The sequence below is a fragment of the Pelecanus crispus genome, chromosome 3 (genome assembly GCF_030463565.1).
Source record: "Pelecanus crispus isolate bPelCri1 chromosome 3, bPelCri1.pri, whole genome shotgun sequence".
Lineage (NCBI taxonomy): Eukaryota > Metazoa > Chordata > Aves > Pelecaniformes > Pelecanidae > Pelecanus > Pelecanus crispus.
The window spans coordinates 18,663,379-18,686,788 of NC_134645.1; the positions used below are offsets into that span (position 1 = coordinate 18,663,379).

Here is a 23,410-nt window from a genome sequence, read left to right on the forward strand (position 1 = left end):
CATCATTTAGTAATAAGAAAAATGTAACTTATGAAATGCCATGTATTATTAAACACAAAAGAGCTACTGAAACAAAAATCAAGTTCTAAAAGATAGCTTAAGTTCTAAAAGACAGCTAAAAGACAGTAATATGACCTGACCTCATGATATACTTTAATTTCATTCTAAACAATGAATAAATAACATTTATACGTGCTAAACCTGCACCATCATGCTTCAAGTCCTTATCATTATTTGCACAATTCCCAATCAGTTCAGAACTATGCTTCCACCCCAGTTACCTTGCTAGAATTCATGATGCAGTAACTTAAATGTGAGAGTTAAGGTCATCTGAAATCTGAGATGTTTTTATACTCCTCAAAAGTCCTCATTCGTGTGCTTAAAGGCCATGACTCATCCCAGTGTCATACTGTCATACTTGGATTTACACAGATTAATAGCATTCTAAAATACTTTATTTTAAATCACTTTCTTTGAAAAAGGAAATGTGCAATAAAAATTCTAAATTAATTTCTATTGCTATGTCTGCAAATCTTATTTTTACTAACTTGTTATATCCCCATTTTGTGCCCATAAATCAGCAACACAGTTCTGCATATACCCATTTAAGTCTACAAACTGTGCCCCATAACTCTAGATGTGTGCAAGGGAGACATTGGGGTTTCAAACTCACAGAAAATGTAGCGGAAATTTTAAAATGGTATACATAATATTCTTAGGAAATACAAAACTGTTAGAAGAGGCAGTTCCAATGTAGTCTTAATAACAAACTTAAATAGTTATAAGGCTCTACTCACCTATAGCACACATTTTCAGTGCAAGGATTATGCACTTTGACTATGACAAATACATGTTGAAAGTGGGAACGAATATTTTTTGGAGTAAAAGGAAGTGCTCCTGGTTCTTGGAAGACAATGGTAACTATGTCATTTCCTATATGCCTTTTCCTTAGTAGCTAGACAAGAAACATGCATTGAAAAATTAGTTATAAAAAAATAATCACAATTTCTTCATTTTAGCAAAAAAAAAAAAACCCAAACCAAAATAAATTAAGCTTAATTTTTCAGAAATAATTTTTAATTCATCATATCCTGGATAGCTACAGATACAGGATATCGGACTGAACTGCAGAAAGATAGGGAAAGGAAATTGGGCTAAGGTCACAAAATACTAGTGAGTTCTCTTGCATCCCCATACTAGCTCTCAGAAAAGTATATTTCTCTTACTTTAGTGTATCACTTCAGTAATAAAAAAAAGTTACATCACTTGACATTTCTTACTATCCAGAGAACTGCACATCAGTTCCCTCTTTACAGTGTAATACTTGCTTCTATAGAAAAACAGTATTATATTTTTCATTTCTCAATAAACCTTCCTTTTCCATGTTGCATTTTTATTAAATATTGTCCTTAATATTATGATTTTCTTCTTTTTAAAATAGATTATCATGAAAACTCATCACAAATTTTAACAACTGCATACTAGAGGAGCAGAGCTGAGACAGACAATACTCATGGAGAAACAATAGCTATTAGAAACTGATTAATTAAAAACTTATTCTTGTAATTGGTAGCTTTGATCATCAAAATATATTTAAGGAATAATTTAAACTACTAATCATTGTTACAGACTAAAACTTCATGAAACCTACAAAACTTATCCAGCAATAAGGGACCACTTCTCTCTCTCCCCCTCAAAAACCCAACAAAACACCACAGTAAAAAACCCAACAAAACACCACAGTAAAAAACCCAACAAAACACCACAGTAAAAAACCCAACAAAACACCACAGTAAAATGATGTTCACTTTCCTCACCACAGTATATTGTGCCTCTTAAATTTTTTTTACACTTTTTTCTTAAATACCTTTGCTTACAAAACATCCATGTATATTACCAGATAAAAAAAATTAGCATGTGCTACATTTTAAATATCCACCCGAAGTCTGCTAAAGACCTTGCATTGTCAACTAATAGCATACAGACACTTAAAGCTTTACCTTAGCTCATGTGTAACTAAAAAGGATATATGAATAAATTTATTTGAAAACTTTATGACGGAACAAATAAAAATTTCTCTGTCGAGCTGATTTTACAGAACATAATCTTTCTAATAAAAGAGTATTTCTCAGTTAAAAGTTAGTATTTCACCTACCAAAAAAAAAGCAAAGTTGCACGGGCTAAAGCCTAAGACCTGTCAGTATCTTTCATTATATTTCCTAAAATAACACAAAGGATGGTATTCTAAAGGTAGTAAGAAGGGCCAAAGCCACAATTTTAAAGCACTCAGTAAATCTATATTATTTTAAACATAATCAAAATCCCAAATGAAGATTAAAGAAATAAGACTTCTGATGAAATTTTAAAACAGATATAAGAACAGAAAATAATATTTGGTGTAAGTCATGTGGCTCAGTCAAGTTTTGAGGTTTTTAAGAATAAAATCAAAATAACTGGCTATTTGAGCAATTTAAGATATACATCCTGTTGCATACAAATTACAGTAGAAGTACACTATGTGGAACTGATCACAGAACTAAGTGTGTCAGGTATACTTTAATTTGCTGAGCTAGTAAACCATACAATTAGATCATAGCAGTGAAGCGCAAGTTCACGTTTAGAGGTTGTTATTATCTCACAGATTGGAATTTACACCACAGTTAAATTTGTAAGAAACCTTCCAATTATGAGGTACAAGGTGATTCATTTCTGCCTTTGTTATATAACTAACTGCCCAATTACTCTTTCTTGCTATAGTGGTTCATGTCTATGCCTATGCATTTCCACACAGCAAAACTGCAAAAATTAGAAAGCAATATCCTGTTTAAAGTTATATTTATTTCTCAAGACAATCACTGTTTTCAAGAATGTTTTCTGCTTTGTAGACCCCTTTAGGAGGTTCTGCTTGCCATTATAGGTTGCTTAAGCAAGAATAGCAGTCACTTAATAAGAGGTAAGTTTTAGAAATGTTTGAAATGTTACTAGCAAAAGTAGTCTTTTCAAAATTATGGCAGTTCCCATATCCTGTCCCTAAACTATTTTTCAAGAGGCACAAAAATAGGAAATAGGAAGTCAGGTCATCATTTTTAGGAACCTTACCAAGCTTGCAGAGATCTTAGTGACTTCTTCAACATTTTAAAATAAAATCAGTGTTAACACTGTTATGTATAACTGTCATGCATAAGTGGTCAGTGAACTTCAACACAATGCAAAGGCAAAGCAGTCGTGGCTGTGCGCAGAGTATCATAATGCAAAGAACTTTGAAAGGGGAGAGAAGTAAACTGGGGTGATCTGGAAGATGGAAAGAAGTGCTCTGGATAGGATAAAGAATAGGAAAAGAATAAAGTATTGAATGGAGAAAAAGGAGGGAACACATACTTCCCTGGGAAATGTGAGATAAGGATAGCATACTGAAAATGAAAAAGGAATTGAAGGAAACCAGAACTAAGCAAAAAGATTTTAAGAAAGTTTCTAGTCTATAAGTTCTAGTTTCCATTCTATAACCTAGATTTTCCTCCCAACTTTTACCTCCTAGGGTTTTTTTCAGGTATTCAGTTTCCCCTTCCTCTCCCATTTTGAGGTCTGCTCAGGTTTGGGGTTTTTGGGGGTTGTTGCATTATTAACTTCTTTTTAATCTGCCTTTCTAACATACTCTAAAGAGTCCAATGCAGAACACAATTGGAACTCCCAACAGGGTGCACAGATTACAGCGGATTACTTACAGTAAGGAGACAGCAAACACACTTTGACATCATCTAGTATCAGTCTAAATTGGCACAGCAGAATTTAAACATGAACCCAATCAAGTACAATAGGCAGCCAAAAGAAAATCAGTGAAGTTTTATGTAAGAATACAAGACACGCAAAGGGGAACCCATTAAGGAAAATATGTTAGAAAAGCAGAATCCATTAGATTAAAATTATTTATACCAAATAATAGTTACTATATTAATCTTGAGTTTTTAACTACTCAATTCTTAATTTTCAGATATGCATCTCTGAAGAAAAGCACTGTCTTAAAACTTAGCATATTTACAGGTTATGCCCAGCCATAAAAATCTATGCACTTCTGTGGCATTTTAATTGCCTAGTCAAACTGCAGAACAACAAGGAATTCTTGTTGAAATAGCAGTGAAATATAGTCTTCATTCAATTAAGTGATGATAAGAGTCAAATAAGAAAATCTTGAAACTTATTTTGGTACAGTTCTAAAATAAGTCATTTCAAAAGTTTCATTTATGTTCTTAACCAGTACCAAAACCAGAAACAAACTGCAAAAGATATTTCATCAGATCTGGTTAAACTAAGTTTGGTATTGTTTTGTTATCCCAACTGTTTTAACAGTAGCTTAAATTAAACAAGTTTATTTCAGTTGCATATCTGTTTCATTTTAAGTTTTCATTAAACCAGGTGAAAAGTGATTATTTGAACAGATTTGGATTAATCAGGTCTGACCATGTGTACACAAGCAGACTGCAAATGTGTGAATGGGAAACTTGCAAGGGAATGATTTGGGAAGGGACGTTGCAAAGGTAAAGTTTAAAGGGGAAAGCCTTAAACTATGATTTGAAGAAAAGGCCAGTAAAGGGAAAGGAACTGGCCACACCAGGGCTGGTAGTCTTTTCCATCCTAGGGAAGGAGCAGCTGACTTGAAAGTTTCCAGCCTATGTTGCAGCCAAAGTGAAAATTACCTTGCTCTTTGGATCTCCTGCTGGCTCTAAAACTAGAGGGATGTCCTGATCGGGGACCAAGCAGGGCGTAGTTATGTCCTGGAAGAAGCAACAATCAATTCTGGTGTGGCCTATTTTTGGCTCACGGGTATTTGGAATATAAGCAATGCTGAATGCTTGCTCATTGAAGGTTGTAGTCCTAGATGATGAAAAGTGACTCAATACCTTGCCCAGTCATTACCAAACAAGGGACATAGGGATAGGATGCAATAGCCTCATTGCCAGTACATACACAATATGCTAGCAAAAAATAACTATTGAATGGGGGTCTTCACTGCTAACATAACCTAAAAGGAAAATTAGCATGGTCCCTAACTTCCCTTACTTGAGTATGTAGAGTTAGCGAGCCAAACCCTGAAAAGACAAACAACATTCACATTCCACAGCACCTGCAAGTCTCTCCGTCTTGAGTACAACTGATGCAACTGCATCTGTGGCCTTCAGCATCTAAAAATGTCTCAAGGAAAAAGGCCTAATCGAATTTTATGCTAGCTTGTGAGAAATAACACTGTTGACACTATTCACACTTCAGTATGTATTTTGGAACTAAAGAGTAACAGAAAAAAATTAAACAATTATTATAGATCTCTTTTGCACATTAAGGCTGGCTAAATTCTGGTCATTTGGGTGCGCTTGTCACATTTCATTAAGACAGTGTCCATGCTGTGCAAATACTGCGAGATCCCAGCACCTAAAAAAAATAATGCGGTGGGTCTTCAGATAGGCATACTGCTTGAACTTGAAAACTGCGACATTATTTTGATCCCAAGAAAGCCATGAATAACAACATGGTGCTTCTACTAAATATTGAACCTGTTAAAGTGACAATGATGAGAGCTTACTAAAACACTGTGGAAAGGAGTGCTCATTGCTGGGGAAAACCATGGAGTTAAAATTGGAAGATTTTGCTGTACACAAGAATTGGCACCTGACTAAAAAGAAAGACACAGAATGAAATTATGAGAATGAAAGGAAGGCACAGGAAGAAGTGAAAGGACAGTAAGAGGGGGTGGCTGAGCAACACAGCAGTGAAGCTGACAAACGGCAAACAATTATGAAAATTAGTGGATCGTGGCAAGAGGATATCCTGTTCTCACAAACATGGGAAAATCATGAAAGACAACAACAGAAGTAATAAACTCCAAGTAAGGCCATATTTACTGTCAATGCCTGTGATCAGCTATGAAAATATCAATGTTCTCCTTTTAAGGCAAGCTCATTCAGTGTATTATATCTTCTTAATAGTGTCCAGTTTTCCCTATTTACATGTTCTTTCCAGTCAAAGATTGTTATGACTGATTACAGACAGAATGACTCCTAGTGTGTTTACTAAATTAATCCTGTATTGTAATAAGGTGTCAGTGAAATTTTAGAGAACTGGAACAATCTCAAATCAGTGATGATGACCCAACACCTTGATTACTAGCTATTGGCACAGTTGAGCGTGTGCTATAGCTGAACATTCTGTCTCCTGAAAACCACACATTTTAATATTTGAGTCATCTAAACATTTGTATTATTCATATGGTGACGATTTTCTATCTTTCGATTGCTAAGTTAGTTACTTAAACCACATCTAAATCCTAAGTGTAATGGAGTACAATTTGCAGTTGTCTTAACTGTTCATTTGAAACAGTTCTTCAAACAGTTCAGTACATTATGCACTAACTATTTAAAATACATAAATACATTATATACTTTCTTCCATTTCGATTTTCGTTTATCACTTCTCAAGAATTTTAATCATTTTCTTTTATCTTTTTCTTGCTGCCTTGACACATCTTCCCACAAGACCTATTGAAAGGGTAGACATGAAAGATACAACTCACATATGGTTTAACAATCAGTAACCATCTTTCGTATGCTGTTCAAAAAGGAAGTGAGATAGCATCTTTATTTCATGACAACCCTCCAAAATGACTGAAATCTTTATATCTTGCATGGCAATGAGAGAATGTTCTAAAACTGACTAAATAAATCCAACTTATTTCTGCAGACCTAGAAAAATGCAGAGTAGTAGCGCAGAAAGTTATGAACAATCATCAGTCTGACCTATGAGCAATTCTACTGACTTTTTTTTTTTCAAGTGTTAATGTTGATATATTATACCAAATGTGCTTGTACTTTTTAATTCAGTTGCAAGAAATATCCGAGACAGGCAAGACAGAGTCACCTTACTGGTGCACTGCACACTTTGGATGCTGTGCTATTTTTTAGCCATCCTTAATGCTTTAAAGATATTCTGAATTATTACATAAGCAAAGGGAATTCTCCAGAAATAAAATAAGTACACTGCAGCTTTCTGTCTTCACAAGCAGGCACCTTGAAGGATACAGTTAAGCATTTATTACTAAGCTGACACATTAATAAACATTTTAAGATCTGTAATATAAGGATTAAGTGGAATTGTTTTAAAAATCTTTTTACATGCATATTTTAACCATAAGCCTATTTTAAAGCTTCATTCCTTTCAATTTTTAAAAGATACATAAGATATAAATCCAGTCCAAACTGAAAATAACTCATTCGCCACACACAACATTACCTTTTAATAATATCATTAAATGGGGGACATAGGATAAGTTCCTAATAAAAATCCTGTGAGATTTCTAATACCTTATAATGTTTAAAGCAAAAAAAGTACAATTGAGCCATACTTCATATAAAACAATTCAGTTTTAGATCATTATTACTTAAAAAAAAACCCTCAAACATTTATAGTGTAAAATTACAATGAAAAGTTAAAAAACATACCTGTTGCCTGTTACTGGGCATGTATGGAAGCATTGTTGATACATGAAACATTAACTCATAATCTTTATAGGTAGTATAGAGGGAATGAGTTCCTGTTGAATCAGCTGAAAATTAATTTAATCGCAAGAAGGTCAGTAAAATACAACATTCATACTACCTTTTAGAACACCACTCTTTGCATGCTATGATTTAAATCTACTAATGCAATTTAAAACTTTTTCCAATAGAACAAAAACAGTTTGCATTAGCTAAAGATCTACTCTTTAGTTTCACATTACAACACAGAAAGATCCTGAAAGAAATTGCCCAAAGAGTTTGCTGTCTATGAGGCCTAAATGATCTAATTTTTAATGTAGTGGCATTTCATGAAAAAAGAACAAACACTTAGCTACTTGAGTATAGCTTTATATGATATATGTTTTCATTATTTAAAATATTAATAAGGACAACTGATTAACCCCTTACTTTACCAAAATTAAACTGATAATGCTACTTCAAATCTGACATTAAAACACATAATGCAGATCAGACATTTTTAAAATATAAAATATGTACATAATACATTGTAGTACAATGTCAAGTAATTTTATTGGGAATTTTCAGATCTTTTAAAATTATTACAATACATTTCATATATGATATGATAATATTTTTATTTCTTTTCTTTAGGAAGTTGATTAATAGAGTTAGCATTTCAGAATGTTTACAGCAAATTAGAAGAGTTTTACCCTGTAGCCATAAATTAATCCTTTTTATTCACCTTCTTTAGTATGTCTGGATTATTTAAGTAAGTACAATTAACTTTAATGCAGGAGGTTGGGAACACCCTATTGAGTCAAGACAACTATCAATTTTTCTTCTCTTTTTTCATGTTCACTCATTTTTTAATACAATTTTATATTATCTACACCAATAAACATTCTCCAGCACACTCTTCCACACACTGTTTGTTTTGGGGTTTTGTTTTAAATAGTAACTGTATTCCAAAAAGAAACTGATTGGCCATATTAATTCTCCAGTTAAAAGTATATAAACATACACTTAAGTGTAAAATTCAACAGTAACCATACTGTATCTGCAGTCCTAAATCTGAAAATATTTATGTGTGTGTATAATTTTGAACACATTCATATTACAACTGGCTTCATCAGTTATGTTTGTACAATAATAAAATTAGCTTCATTTATTAAAATTGATGTAATATAAATTACAGTTACATAAGAAATAGGGAGCATAATTTCCACTGAAGTTTTACTTAAATGTTGCTAAAAAGGCAAACATTATTGCACTCCTCTGTTTTAAAATCTTTGTTGAAAATATAATTTCATTATAACCTTTGCACAGCATTTTAGAAAGACAGAGTTTTGAAAGACAGAAGGAGGAAATAAATTATATTGTGAAATACAAATATCTGCCTAAACTACACTGATCTCAGCAACCCCACTCCCTGATTCTTTTTACAATTAGATATTAAATAAAGTTAAATTATCTTGAACAGATATTGCACAAAACAGTCCCTTTAAATACTTATTATAGAGGGGCAGATTCCTTACCCTTAAATCAATGCTCTCCTAACACAACATCCTGCATAGCTGAATACTTCTGATTTAGCACCTTGACTTTGGAAATGAGGTAGCAAGTTTTTCTTCTGAATTTTAGTCCCTTACACTACGCAAGCTGAATCTTCTAACTCAACAGATGCTGTACTAAACACCTACTAAGGCCCACTGTGATTAAATTTACATAACAGTTGCTACTACAAACATTACTCTGCTGACAATTTTAGTGAAAAAAAAAATTGTATCTAGGCCGACATTTTTGCACCTCATTCCTTTCTGAACATTACTTTTATTTCAAAAAGTTTGAGAAAAATTGGCTAAACTTCTTTTTCAGTTATGAAACATTTCTGCTTTTTTGCAGAAAAGCACCTTTTACCAAACAAAAGTGAAACAGCACTATTCCTTTGTAGATATAAAATTGCAACATTTCAGTTCTCTCTTCACAGGTATAAGGAAATTAATGCAAACATAATCCAATTTATCCATAATATAATCTATAATTAAAGTCTGAATGTTACAAAAGAGAATATCAATGCTCCAATAATATTTTAATTCCTCATTTCTAGTAGACTACTATGTTTTAAAACATACACTAAACAAATTATATAGTGTTGAACTGGTAAAGTTTCTCTAATTTTCTTATTTCTTGATCTTGGGATTTAGAATTGCATGCCATTAAATTGCACTAAAGAAGGGCAGAAAAGAGTTTGTAGTTAATATATTCCACATGTTCTTCACATTTGTACTGGGTCTGGCTTGGATAGAGTTAATTTTCTTCACAGCAGCCTATATAGTGCTGTGTTTTCTATAGGTGATCTAAACAGTGTTGATAACACACCAATGTTTTAGCTACTGCTGAATAGTGCTTGCACAGGATCAGGGCTTTCTCTGTTTCTCACACTGTCCCTCACCCTGCCTGGGAGTATGGTAGGGGTGGGCAAGAGTTTGGGAGGGGACACAGCCAGCACAGCTGACTTGAATTGACCAAAGACATATTCCATACCATATAATGTCATGCTCTGCAGTACAACTGGAGTAGGGGGAGTTTCTCCATAGTAGCTGTTGCTCAGAGACTGGCTGGGCATGAGTCTGCTGATGGGAGGTGGCAAGTGATTGACTTTGCATCACTTGTTCTTGTGGGGCTGCTTTGTTGATTGGTAGGTTGATTGTTGTGGTGGTGGGTTGGTTTTGGTGGTTGGGGTTTTTTTGGGGGGGTGGGGTTGGTTTTTTCCTTTCTTTCCTTCACTTATTGAACTGTCCCAACCTCAACTCACAAGTTTTTCTTGCTTTCGCCCTTCTGATTTTCTCCCCCATCCTGTTGGAGGGTAAGTGAGCAAGCAAGAGAGTGAGGGCTTACCTGCCAGACAGGTTAACCTACCACATCATTCTACATTATATGTTCCGTACAAAATGGACCAATTAATTACTTACCAAAATATTAAATAAACAGGCCAAATTAAAAAAAAAAAGAACTTTTTAAAGAAAAAACCCACAGCTAGTCAAACATTTGAGAATAGAAAAACTTAATAAATGTGAACCCTACAAAGACTGAGCAAGAAATATTACTGAAACATTATGCCTACCAAAAACGTAGCTACTAGATACGAAATTATTACACTATTCTGACTGCAGGCAGTCAGATCAATGTATTATCCAATTATAAAAATGACATGCAGTAATACTTGTTGTGCCATTATATTAAAAACTCAAATATAAACACAAAAAAGATGATAATTAAGTCAGTATTTTACATTTAATACAACACTGAAGACTGTATCATTGTGAACTCTGTTAATTCTATTCTGTTTGTTGCAAACTGTGAGAACATATTATGACAGTCCAATATCGTTAATGGCATGCAGCATTAGTAAAACATTAAAATTATGTTACTGAAAGATACGTACATAATGCCAATCAGCAATGTACATTCATACCAAAGCACGGCAAATATAGAAACTGAATTTGCTTGAATGACCAGCATATATTTTCATATGTAAAAATAACTAGGTGATATCCAGTCAGGCTCTGATTGGGGGCAAAAAAAAGCAAAACCAAAACCCCCCTTACTACTTTGATGTTTTTCTTCCCTATTTATCAATTCATCTCAGAAATCTGACATCCACAGTGTATTAATAAATATTTCTACACATTAATTTGAAAAATGAGTTGTTATTCTCTACTGAAATAGGATGCAACAGTCTCTTACCAAGCCTGAATTACTAAAGTGAAACAAGCATAGATTTAAGCAAAGAGGCAATAATGTTAAGAAAAATAAATGTGGTGCTTATGCAGGTTGACAGGGCTATGGAATTGCAGCTTTCCCACCTTTTAAGTCATAAATTACAATCTGTCATAGGATTCAGCTCACTTTTTTCACCATTTTCCCACCACTCCTAGAGATGGAGAATGTGAAAGATTTCTTGAGTTGGAAAGCTGGTCTCCCTTCATTGCAAAAGCATGAGGCTTTATCACCAACTTCACATATCTCATTTCCTGCTGGACACTGGCCTATGGACAGTTTATCTGCACTGGGTACCAACCACAATGTACACACACTAGACATTCCAGAAATTTCTGATATGAATCATTAAGCCTCTCTCCTAATGCTGTACAGGAGATGACAGTTCATCAGGGCGCTACCAGTTTGATAACAGCAAAGAAATCCTTTTATGACTATGACACTGATCAGTGTTCAAATGTACCATTTAAAAAAAAAAATCCAGATGTATTACAGTTAAATGAAGACTGATGTTGAAGTAGCAAAAACACACAAGAGATTCCTAAGAATCAGGCTAGATCAGGTGGGCAAGTGGCAGGAGGAACAGAGAAGCAAATAAGAGGACTTATCAATTCCTAGATCTCTGTGACTATCTGAAAGGCAAAATATCCCCTGCAAGAAAAGGTGGTCTTCCCTTAATTTCCTTTAAGTACATCTTTCTCAGCTTCCTTCTTGGAAGCTTATCTAACAGTTCAAGGAACTTTCCCATTTGATTAGAAAAGTAAGTAGAATACCCACACGAGTAGCAGGATCTAATAGTTTAAAAAGATGTACTTTGCTAACAAATATATTAATTTTCTGTTATATACAGTGTATAAAAAAATTTCTATTTTCAGGATGTAATACACAAGCTACAGCAAAAATAAGGATACAAATCAAATCATAGAATGGATTGGGTTGGAAGGGACCTTTAAAAGTCATCTAGTCCAACCCACCTGCAATGAGCAGGGACATCTTCAACTAGACCAGGTTGCTCAGAGCCCCATCCAACCTGACCTTGAATGTTCCCAGGGATGGGGCATCTACAACTTCTCTGGGCAACCTGTTCCAGTGCTTCACCACCCTTATCGTAAAAAATTTCTTCCTTATATCTAGTCTTTATATCTATAAAAATAGTATGTTACAATAAAGTAGATGAATACCTAGATATCCTTAGCTCACAGCTCATAGTGATCAGTTATCAAAATCCTATTAAAACTACAGTAAGCTAAGAATGAGTTAAGTTAAATTTAAGGGCAGTGAAAAGCAATGCTAATAAAGAAGTGTGTTAACATACCATTGATTTTTTTTAACAGCAATACTTCTGTTCCTATTTTTGCTACAAAACTCAAGAAATTTGTACAATTGAATTATTATACTATTGCACTTTGGGAAACTGAAAGACCTGAGGCAATGGCAGTAATAATACAGTGATTAGGTAGATGAATGTTTATCAACTACCAAATGATAGCATGCTTACTGTGCATGTGTGAGAAACTAGAAAACTGAGAAAACTTGATCAAATATAAATAACATATGTATGTTGATTAAAAAGAAGCACAAAAGTTTAGGTGAAATAAGGAAAATGGTCCCTTGTCATGACTGCATATTTTTAAATACATTTCTTTTGCCTTTTTAAGGGTAAGATGTTAAAGCGTAACGGGGAAATTCTGAAATATATTAAAAATATCACTCACATGGTATGATTTTAACCAAGTGCAAACAAATGCAATAAGTTGCTTTGATTTTCAGTTCTACTAATGCCACAGAAAAAGTAAATAACCTTTCAGACAAGGTGTGATACACGCTTTTATCATATGCTTCATCATCATCATTTACCGTATAATCTTACTAATCAAAACCCAAAGTCAAAAGCATGAAGAGACAAAACAGGATTTGCAGAAGATCAAGTGGATAATTATAGTTTCTACCATAGGTCAGAAACATAACTTACTTTTATTATCTAGCTGAGCCCTGTATTTACTAAATCCTTTTAGCCGTACTCTCTGGCCCAGCAGATCAAGGAACTCTTCAAAAGCTGGCCCTGCCATCTCATTGTTATACATTTCTTCCTCTGTGCTTTGGCCTGCTTTGCAGTAAAGGATACCAATCTTATGTTGAAAACTCAGCTGAAATTAAAAAAAACAAAATTATAATGGAAAGGAAAAATTACAGAAGCAAGTCAATACTAGAACAAATATTAACAATTAAAATATTAACATTGTTATAATCCCTGGCAGAAGTTATCTGAAAGTGAAAAAGTAAGTGTTCTGATTTGGGAAATTAAGTTGCCATAGAACGGAAAAAAAATACCCCGACCCAAAACCACAAACACAAAATGCCCAACAAGTATCTTGAAAGAAAACTGGATTGTCACTATTCAACCACAGATAAAAGCAATACATGAAGACTTTTGACTTAGTTATCTATAAAAGCATACTCTCTGCATGTTATAGTATGAGAACTTTAATTGGCAATTTTTGTATAACTGTTTTCTTTCTCAGATTCGAAATCAGGTGAGCTTATTTTCCCTTATTTCTATCCTGTAAAGTTCAGTGCAGTTCAGTTACAACAGGCCCTCAGAACAGTAATTTGTTATATGCAATCTTTTGCTCTCCCCATAAAATCGTCCTTTGTTAAAAATTATTCCCCATTTTCAAAAGTATACTTCAAGCAAGAAACCAGATTGCAGTTAAATAGTTTTGTTAAACAAACGACAGTCTCAATTCTAGAACATTAAAAAGAGATAAATTACTTCTGTAAAAAAATAAATATAAAATCAATAAAAAGTTAAGTATAAAAAGAGGTGATTATTTCTTGAGCAGAGTCTCAAGAGTCTGTCTTGTTTTCTTAGCTTTTATGGATAATGAAGATGACAAACAGGAAACCTTCATGTGAATGGATTAGTCCTATTATTATTAACTGACAACTTTTAGAGCTTCACAAACTGACAGAGACCATCAGTCACACCAGATTCCCTTAAGACATTTATCTATAGTCACGACTCAAATCAGCTCTCTAGCTGTAGACTTCTCTTAATCAACCTTCAGGATTAGTGTCTAAAATGTGTGTTATGCAAAGACTGTATATATTCCTATTAGAGCAAAGGTGACAAAGACACTCTGCTTCACCTTAGTCATATGTAACACAAGCTCTGCCATGTTAAGTATATTGTAAAACTCAAATCAATAGACATGCTACTGAACCCACATTTCACCACGGCAATTTTGAGGAAAAGCTACAAGATAAGAATACTAAAAGGCTGAGTCAAGAAAACAAGCACACATGAAAGAAGAAAGTGTCAAAAATATCATTCCAGACATCAAATAATCCTTAACTTTCCCTCTTCAATAAATGCTGCGCTTCTCCATTGTAAGTGGAGAGTTGTATACAAGGCAGTTGCCAACAGTCAATTAAAAACAAAACAAACCAAAAAAAGAAAACCACTACCCAAATCCTCATCACCCCTGGAGAAATAAAAGCTTTCACTATGCTTTTACTAACCTAGTCTTCTGTGTTTTCATAATGCTACTGCTTTTTTAAGCTAGTATTTTTTCTTTGTCTCCCATGCAATTCAAGATTTAACTTGACAGCATTCTTGGTTTAACTATTTACCTTCATGCACAATCAACACGCAAAAAATCCCCAAGATGTCCAAGTTAATGAAGATTCTTGAAGGCCATAGATAGAACCATTGACACTAAGAATCTCATGCCCAAAAGGTAAATGTGTTAAAAGGTAAATGTGTTAAAATGAAGTAACAGGGAAATCCTAGACTATTAAAGTCAATAGCAAAACACTTCCTAACACTTCAGCGGGGCCTGGAGTTGTTTTCTTATGAGTTAAGCCTATCAGTGGGACAATTTCTTCTCATTTTAACAGGCCTAACTCTGTGATTTTAGCAGATCTACATTCACAGCAATGCACACTACAGAATTTGGTCTACTGGTGTAGAAAACCTGCAGCACAGCAGGAGTAAGAGTAATGCATGGTAGCAGCCCTCCCGCCGCTCTGGTGAGCCCCAATCCATCCTCCCCCTTTGATAACTGCTTTATGTGGGGGTGAGCCCTTGTGGAACACACTCTGGCAGGAGGCCACTGACCAGGGAGCAGCTAGGAACAAAGAACAGGCTTAGTAAGGACAGGAATGAGGAACGCTGCTGCAATAAGGTTTCAGCACAGAACACAGAAGAACTAGGAGCTGTGCCAAAGTTTGATGTGGAATAGGAGGGATGACCATTTGAAGTAAAAGGAGATTGTGGGTTATGGAGCACTGTAGGAGCTGCATGAGTCAGACCATTGAACTCTGGAGCAGGGCAGGGTTAAGATACCAGCTTGCTCTTGTCATTTCCTTTTGACTGGCATTAGATGCTATCCATCCAGAGTGCTTCCTTGTTTGATCCCCATTTTGAAACACTGCCTAACTGGAGAGAGAGAGGTATTTAACAAAAGGTTCCAGATTGCACACTGGTGACTATTTTGTTCAGTGGAAAGCTAGCATGAACATTTCATAGAGGAAACTGGAAGAGAAGTGGTCATATAAACACTAGATTACAGGAAGCAGTACTGTTACTTGACACTTCCCAGCAGAGACTTAAAATGATTGTGAGCACACTGCCACCTCTATCACAGCTCTGTGCCAAGTTAGCTTAAACCACAAGGAATTTAAGTTAATTTCCTTGACTTCACACTAGAATTGAGGATTGGAGAAGTTAACTTCTAACTGAGCCACCAATAATAGGGGCAACAACTCATAGTCAAAAAGCACCTGGGCAAAATATTCAGTCTAGAAATATGCAGTCACAGTCCTTCATTCTTCCTGAGGACACCAGTCATTCCTGAATTTGTTCATGAATATCAATATAATTCCAAGCAGGAGTGAAGTATACTTCTATCTTCCAAAACAACCTACCATCTCATGGTTTAAAAATTGTCCTAGGAGACATTGAAGATGAGGATCTGAAACTCCCCAGCCCGTTAATCCTGGGGTTTCACTTCATGGACAAGTACCGCAAACACTAGTCAATTATGTACAAATTTGATTCTACCAATACCACTATTCCTAAACAAGGCAGCAGCTGCAAGCTCATTTGCAGTAATTTGAACCTCCCACCCATGTGCTAGGAGCACTCATGACTATGAAATTAGAAGACTTAAGCAAAAGAAGTCTCATGCCAAGATCATGGGGACTGTGCAGAAGCAGAAATCGAGGTACCTTTAGAATGTCAATGCCTAATTAAGAAGTAACTAAATGAGCTTTGGCAGGATCTCCTTATGTGGCACATTTAACTAGCATGAAAATCTATCAGAATATTTAAAACTCAAAGTTTGCCAGTTTTGAAATGGTACCACATGCTTATTCAAGTCTTTTTAAGTAAATAATTGCAGGCATGGTTCTGATTTCGTGATTTCTAAATTAGAGATTTTACATTTAATGTAACACTGAGAACAATTTAATTATGTGACATCAGAAAATAATTTTTAAACCCATTTAGCTACTTGGGTATATGATATGTATTAAAGGCGCATAGCAGTCCTTCCTGACTCAAAATTACTATGTTCTAGTCAGAATGACTCACTACTGAATCTTGGCATCTTGTCTTCTTATACAGTATAGATTCTTTATCATGTAACAACAACTTGTTGACTTTCATCATGTGAAGATTTTAGAGTTTTTCTGGCAAGGAACCTCAAGCGATTAGACACTCAACAGCCACTAAATACCACTGCAATTGAAGTTCCTAATTTCTTTGGGCTTTCTGTAAACTTCAGCCTTTGGCCTAGAGGGAAGTGAACATTCCCCGGGATGTGAGGGGAACCAAAAAGCACATATACAATAAACAACCATTAGCAGAAATGGGGCAATGGAACTAGGGGGAGAATTAGAGGTAAAAAAAAAAAAAAAAAATCCTGTCCAGGTTACAGATAAATAGTTGTCTTTTCTTGTAAATTTACAGCCAAATTTAATGCTGATCATCATATGCCAGAATAAATTGGGAACATGTAGATTCTGTATTTATATATTCAAATTAGGTCAACCATCCAATTTGCATCTACTTTCTACTGTCATTTTAGAGACAAAGTTTTAGCCACATGTTTCCTCCATCATTGTTACTAGATTTCACCGAGAACTATGAAACAGGTAGAAAATTAAATCTATGCAAAATGAGTATTATTCTGGTGACAGTATTAATCCTTTAGATCATGATTAATATTTTTAAATTCATGATACGTCAGCCAGTCATCACCTTCAGTTGCCAAGCATAACTCTTTTTATATTTGCTTGATTAATAAACTGAAAGCATCAAGTACATAAGAGGATTAAAAGCATAAATGGATCTCATGCCAGTTCTATGCACAGCTTTTTCTCTATGGTCAAGTAATTATCTCATAATAAGCAGTACATAAGATACATTAATATTACATTTTGCCTGGTGACAGCTCATTTCGGAACAGGATTGAATTTTCAGAATTGATCACCCAAAATAAAAAGAAGTGCTATGTACTCCTGTTTCTCAAAATTAGCAGTTGATGATTAAATAATTACTTTGGTCAGTTCAATGGACAATCTCCATTTCCAGTTTTTGGGAAAAAATTATAGTGAGCTTGGGAAATACTCAGGTCAGGTCAAATAAAGTAGAACTCTATACTGCCTAGAACATACTGCCCCTCTGAGCAGTGAATATTAATTATTAGATAACCTAAACGCTGGAGCTCAAACAGTAAAGACAAAGAGCAACAGTACATCAGGAACTCTTAGATTCAGAACTGAGTGCTTCTGATTTCCCTTGTTTTACCAGAAGAACTGACAAACACAGGAGAAAATAAGGACATTTGGCAAAAGGAATTTTCAATTAAAAGTCCTCCTCAAAGACTACAGTGAACAAAAGTAGTAAAATATACATACAAAACTAGCTTAACAATCCACCCAAAAAACCAATTCTCTTCCTCTGTACACATTTACTTGGTTTTGAGCAATTGTTACAGCCACAAGAGAAGACAGAAGAATTCTGGTAGACACCACCAATGTTGGATGCAATCACTACATTCGAAACTGAATTAGCATTAAAAAAATTAATTATACCACCATCATAATCAACTGGATCCATCAGCTGATTCAGCTTCAACAGATAGATACTGACTTTTGCCTAGAAAGTGCAATCTTCACGTTAATTGAACATTCTTTTAAAAATGGATTTAAAAGCCATCACAAGCCTGTCATTCACAAAATACTCAGAAGCTCTAAATTTAATCACTAGCTTTGAATGAAGCAGGTTTGCTTTATTGAACCCAATAAGCTTCACCATTTTCTCTCCAAATTTAAGTCGTATAAATATTTCATTGCTATGCAGTTAATTCATTAGTCTCAATCACAATTTCAGTTGTTTGAACCCAGAAGGATTCTATTCTAGTAAGACCACTGGAAGTTAATCAGAAAATGTTATTGTAAAAAAAAAAACCCACCCAAATTTTAGATGTAGAGACTTAATATGTTATACCCTTTTGCCTCCTTACCTATACACAATATTAATAAAATCTTAGATGTATTTTCATTTGCATCCAGCATTTGTACACATTAAAGTGCAAATACAGATTGTGAAAATCACTTCTTACTGATGTTAAAAGTTTAGTTATAATCTTTCTCTCTCTCACTCATCTAAAGAGAATGTCCACAGACCAATAAATTTTTCCTAAGCTGCAATGTATTTTAAAAATAATTTGCTTAGAAAAGCAAACCTTATTTTGTAAATGAAAATACAGAAGTATCTCCAAAACCAAGAAAGTGAATGGTTTGCATTACAGATCCATGTTGATTAACATTGCCTGCAAAATTTTTTTTTTATTTTTTTTTTAAATGAATAGTCTCCTTTAAAGAAAAGTCATGTGCTACATACCCCTTGTTCATCCAGCTTAAGCAGCTGTTCAGGTACTTTGGGTGAGTTGGAAGCTTGCCTCAGGCACTGGATGCTCAGCTCTGGTATTACATACTCTAGTACCTCTTTGAGAGGCAGACCCCTTGCTGTGCCATGCCGGGCAGTGGATGGTATAGCATCTTCTAAAATTGCTCCTCTAAGTGTAGTAAGCTGCAGTAAAGGTAAAACACACAACACATTTTTAGTTCTAATACTACAATGACTTTTAAAGATATAAACTTCAGGTTTTAGCAAAAGCATGGAAGAAAGAATAGGAAGAAAAAGATCCCTATTTTTAATGTTTTTAACCAGTAACAAGATTACTAAATAACTTTTAAAGAGGAGTCAGGCTCTTATTGTCTCAGTGACAAATACATTTCTTGTTTAAAGAAATGTTTAAACTCACTGATGATCTTATTAACTTATTCTAATTCCTAAGCCTATTTTTTTTAAAATATTTAAAACACAAGGAAAATTAAAATTAGTTAACCTTAGCGCCATACTACCCTAGCAGACACAGTAGTTGAATGTGATGTTGGACAGGTGAGGTAAGCCACAGCTAATGGCACCTTCATTTAACCCATCCACCTATATTTTAAACCATGCTGCTTTATCTTCATTGGATTTGGCAAAAAGAGAGTCATTTCTTAGAAGTGAGTCAGCTGAATCACCTCTCCACACATACATACAGACACACCCCTTTTTTGGCAAGAAAAGAAATACCTAGCCTAAAAAAAAATTTATATATATCTGTTTCTATATCTGTTTGTAAAAGCACCCAGGCCCAGAGATATCAGGAGGTCTAGCTAACACTTCTCTATGTCCTAATCACAATAAAAAGCAATAGTCCTAAGGATTATGAAAATTTACAGTTGCTTGCTACAATAATAACATTTTGTATTTTCATACAAATCAAAGCTAGTTGCTGTGATAAAGAAGAAATTAGTTTGCAAGAGATACTAATTTGCTTGAAATAGAAGTCGAGACGTGTCCTTCCACAATGATCACAAGCGAGCTCTTCTTCCAAGACAATTATTTTTATCAACATATTAATATTCCTTCCACAAATCATGTATGTAAAAGTATATAAAAACATCTCACAGAAAAAAGCGTCTAAGAAAGTATTTTGAAACAAAACACAGAAATACAAATAAGTCATAGTACTAGCTTTCACATTTTTCCCCTCCCTTTTCCCCTACATTTCTTGATCTTTTATTTCCATCATTAGAAAGTGAACATCAAACAGCTTGATCCAAACCTATCTTCAACTTTGTTCTTATCATCTGTTCCCTTGCTTGCCCCTTGCAGTTTCCTCCAGCCAACCTACCTCTTTTCGGGTGCCCACTCAAAAAAAGAAAAATTTTATGCAGTACAGAAGAGGAAAACCTTGTTCCAGGAGCAACTACATTTACTAACAGTACAAGAAACATTCCTTTCCCATTAACAGATTTACTTTCAAAGTTAGCAACATATCCACAGACAAACAACTAGTATTGTAAGCTCTAAGTTAACTTTTCCATTCCTTTGCAGAATTACTGAAAGGACATTACCTCACTTGTCCTGAAAACTATACGATAGTTGAACTGAGATCCTTCTTTCTCCTTGGCATCTTCAACCTTCTCCCTCCGGATGCTGACTGCTACAGGTCCAAGATTTTCATCTATTCCAAAGTAGTTCTGATGCTCTTTTGCACAAGAGCGAATGAAGAGAGAAGAGAATAAGGAAGTATGAGTCTCCTAGAAAATGTTCATCAAATCTCATTAAAAATTTCTGCACCAAGAAAAAAAAATATTTTTAATTGAGCTATGAGATCTGTAAATACACTGGCTTGTGATCTTCTGAACTACACAGTAAGTACATAAATCACAAAATGCTAAGTTTGATGAGCGGAAGAGTCACTCATATCACATAACTCAAATTACTGTATGTAATTGCTGCTACTATGAAACAATAATTTTTTGCATTTTTTGTTACTATGATATTAATCTTTTTGCTTGATGCTGTAAGAAACTACTTTGGAGAAACTATATCTACATAGTCTTCAACAAAAGCTAACAGTCTTCAAGGTGCTATGTAGCTTCCTTCAGTCAATTTATTCTTATTTAAAACTTTACATTCAAAGCAGCAACCCGGTTTTAACAAGTGAAAACTGAGGCTAGTAACTCCTCAGTCTTTGATGAATAGTTAAATACATCCTTGAGCCAACTGGCCCAGTCTGGGAGAGTAAAGCACGACTGACAGAAAAGGAAGATCAAGTTAGAAACCATTTAAGCAGACTAGACACACTCAAGTCCTTGGGACCAAACAGGACACATGTTGAGGACACCAGCCAGTGTCACTGTAAGGCCACTCTTTATCACCTTTGAAAGGTTGTTGTGAGTGGCTACACCCACCTTTAAAAAGGGGAAGAAAGAGGGTCTGGGAAGCTATAGACTAGTAACCATAAACCTTAGTTCCCAAGGAGATTAAGAAACAAATTCTGATGGAAGACTGTCCTGGTTTTGGCTGGGATAGAGTTAATTTTCTGCCTAGTAGCAGGCACAGTGCTGTGTTTTGGATTTAGTAGGAGAAGAATGTTGATAACACACTGATGTTTTTAGTTGTTGCTAAGTACTGCTTATGCTAGTCAAGGACTTTTCAGCTTCCCATGCTCTGCCACTTGCATAAGAAACTGGGAGGGGGCACAGCCAGAATAGTTGATGCAAACTGACCAAAGGGCTATTCCATACCATATGATGTCATGCTCAGTATAGAAACTGGGGGGGGGGGGGGGGGGGGGGGGTTGGCTGGGGAGCAGTGATCGCTGCTCGGGAACCGGCTGGGTATCGGTCGGCGGGTGGTGAGCAATTGCATTGTGCATCACTTGCTTTGTATGTAATTATTACTATTATTATTATATTGTTGTTATTATTATTATTTTACTTTATTTTATTTCAATTATTAAACTGTTCTTATCTCAACCCAGGAGTGTTTCTCACTCTTACTCCTCCGATTCTCTCCCCTATCCCATCGGGGTAGGGGAAGTGAGCGAGCGGCTGCGTGGTGCTTAGTTGCTGGCTGGGGCTAAACCACGACAAAGTCATTTCCAGGCACACGAAGGACAAAAAGGTGCTTGGAAACAGCCTGCATAGATTTACCAAATGCAAATCATGCATGACCAACCCAGTTGCTTTCTACAGCAAGATGACTGGCTTTATGGATGAGGATAGAGCAATGAATGTCACCTACTTGTACTTTAGCAATGCTTTTTACACAATCTCCCATAGTATCTGTGTAGCTAAACTGAAAAGACATGGTTTGGACACAGAAATTACAAGGTGGACATAAACTGGTTGAAGAGCTGGCTTCAAAGGTCTGTAATCAGTAATACGAATTCCAATTAGTGGCCAGTTGCTAAAAGGTTTATCAAAAGTTGATAGTGGAGCTGTTACTGTTTAGTTATTTTTTTAAATTATCTAAATGATGGAATGGAATGCATCTTCAACAAGTTCATGTACATGACCAAGCTCAAGGAGAACAGTTATGTATTGGAGGTTAGGGCTGTAGTTGGGTGCAACAGATGAAGGGGAATAACCGACAGGCTTTTAACAAATGAGTAATATGTGCATAGGGCATATACTGAAATGCATAAACCTTGCAGTATTTTACAAAAGCAGGCAAAGGAGGTTAACCCATCCACACAGGTAGAGTTGTATAGCTGTAGGGTCTCTGTGCTTCACTGCCCACTCTCCCCTGCCCCTGGAGGCTGCTGCTGCTGAGGTGGGACAGCTGCACTGCATGTGAAGCAACTCCTAAACCACTCCAGTTTTCAACCTGACATGTTAAAACAAACTCTCTCTTTGCTGATCTGAAAAAATGGACTGACAAAAATCTCATGAAGACCAACATAGACCTGTATCTAGAGCAGAACAAGCTCATACAACAGCGCAGGCTGGGGACCAAATGCTTCAGGAGCAGCTCTGTGGAAAAGGACTGGGGACCCTGGTGAGCAACAGGCTGCACAGCAGTCAGCAGAACCCCCTGGCAGAGGTGAAGGCTAACCACACTCTGGGCTGTACTAGGCAAGAGCATACCAGCAGGTCAAGAGAAGACTTTATGCCTCTCTATTTGGCATTTTTGAGGCCACACATAAGGAGTAGTGCCCAGTTTTGGACAGAGAGGGACAAGGCCAGCAGACAACGTCCAAGACAATTAGGAG

At 35.3% G+C, this 23,410-nt stretch overlaps 1 protein-coding gene across 2 annotated transcripts in view; it reads right to left on the bottom strand.

Annotated features, from left to right (window-relative positions):
- SIPA1L2 (signal induced proliferation associated 1 like 2) overlaps window positions 1-23,410 on the bottom strand; it is an 85,744-nt gene that overhangs the window by 56,359 nt on the left and 5,975 nt on the right. For both annotated transcript variants that reach the window (XM_075707419.1, XM_075707418.1), the window contains exons 2-6: window positions 20,763-20,896; window positions 19,195-19,383; window positions 13,255-13,429; window positions 7,485-7,588; window positions 798-955 (exon numbers count right to left, since the gene is read on the bottom strand). In XM_075707419.1, coding sequence (XP_075563534.1) covers window positions 798-955; window positions 7,485-7,588; window positions 13,255-13,429; window positions 19,195-19,383; window positions 20,763-20,896 — 760 coding nt within the window. The remainder of the gene's footprint in view (window positions 1-797; window positions 956-7,484; window positions 7,589-13,254; window positions 13,430-19,194; window positions 19,384-20,762; window positions 20,897-23,410) is intronic.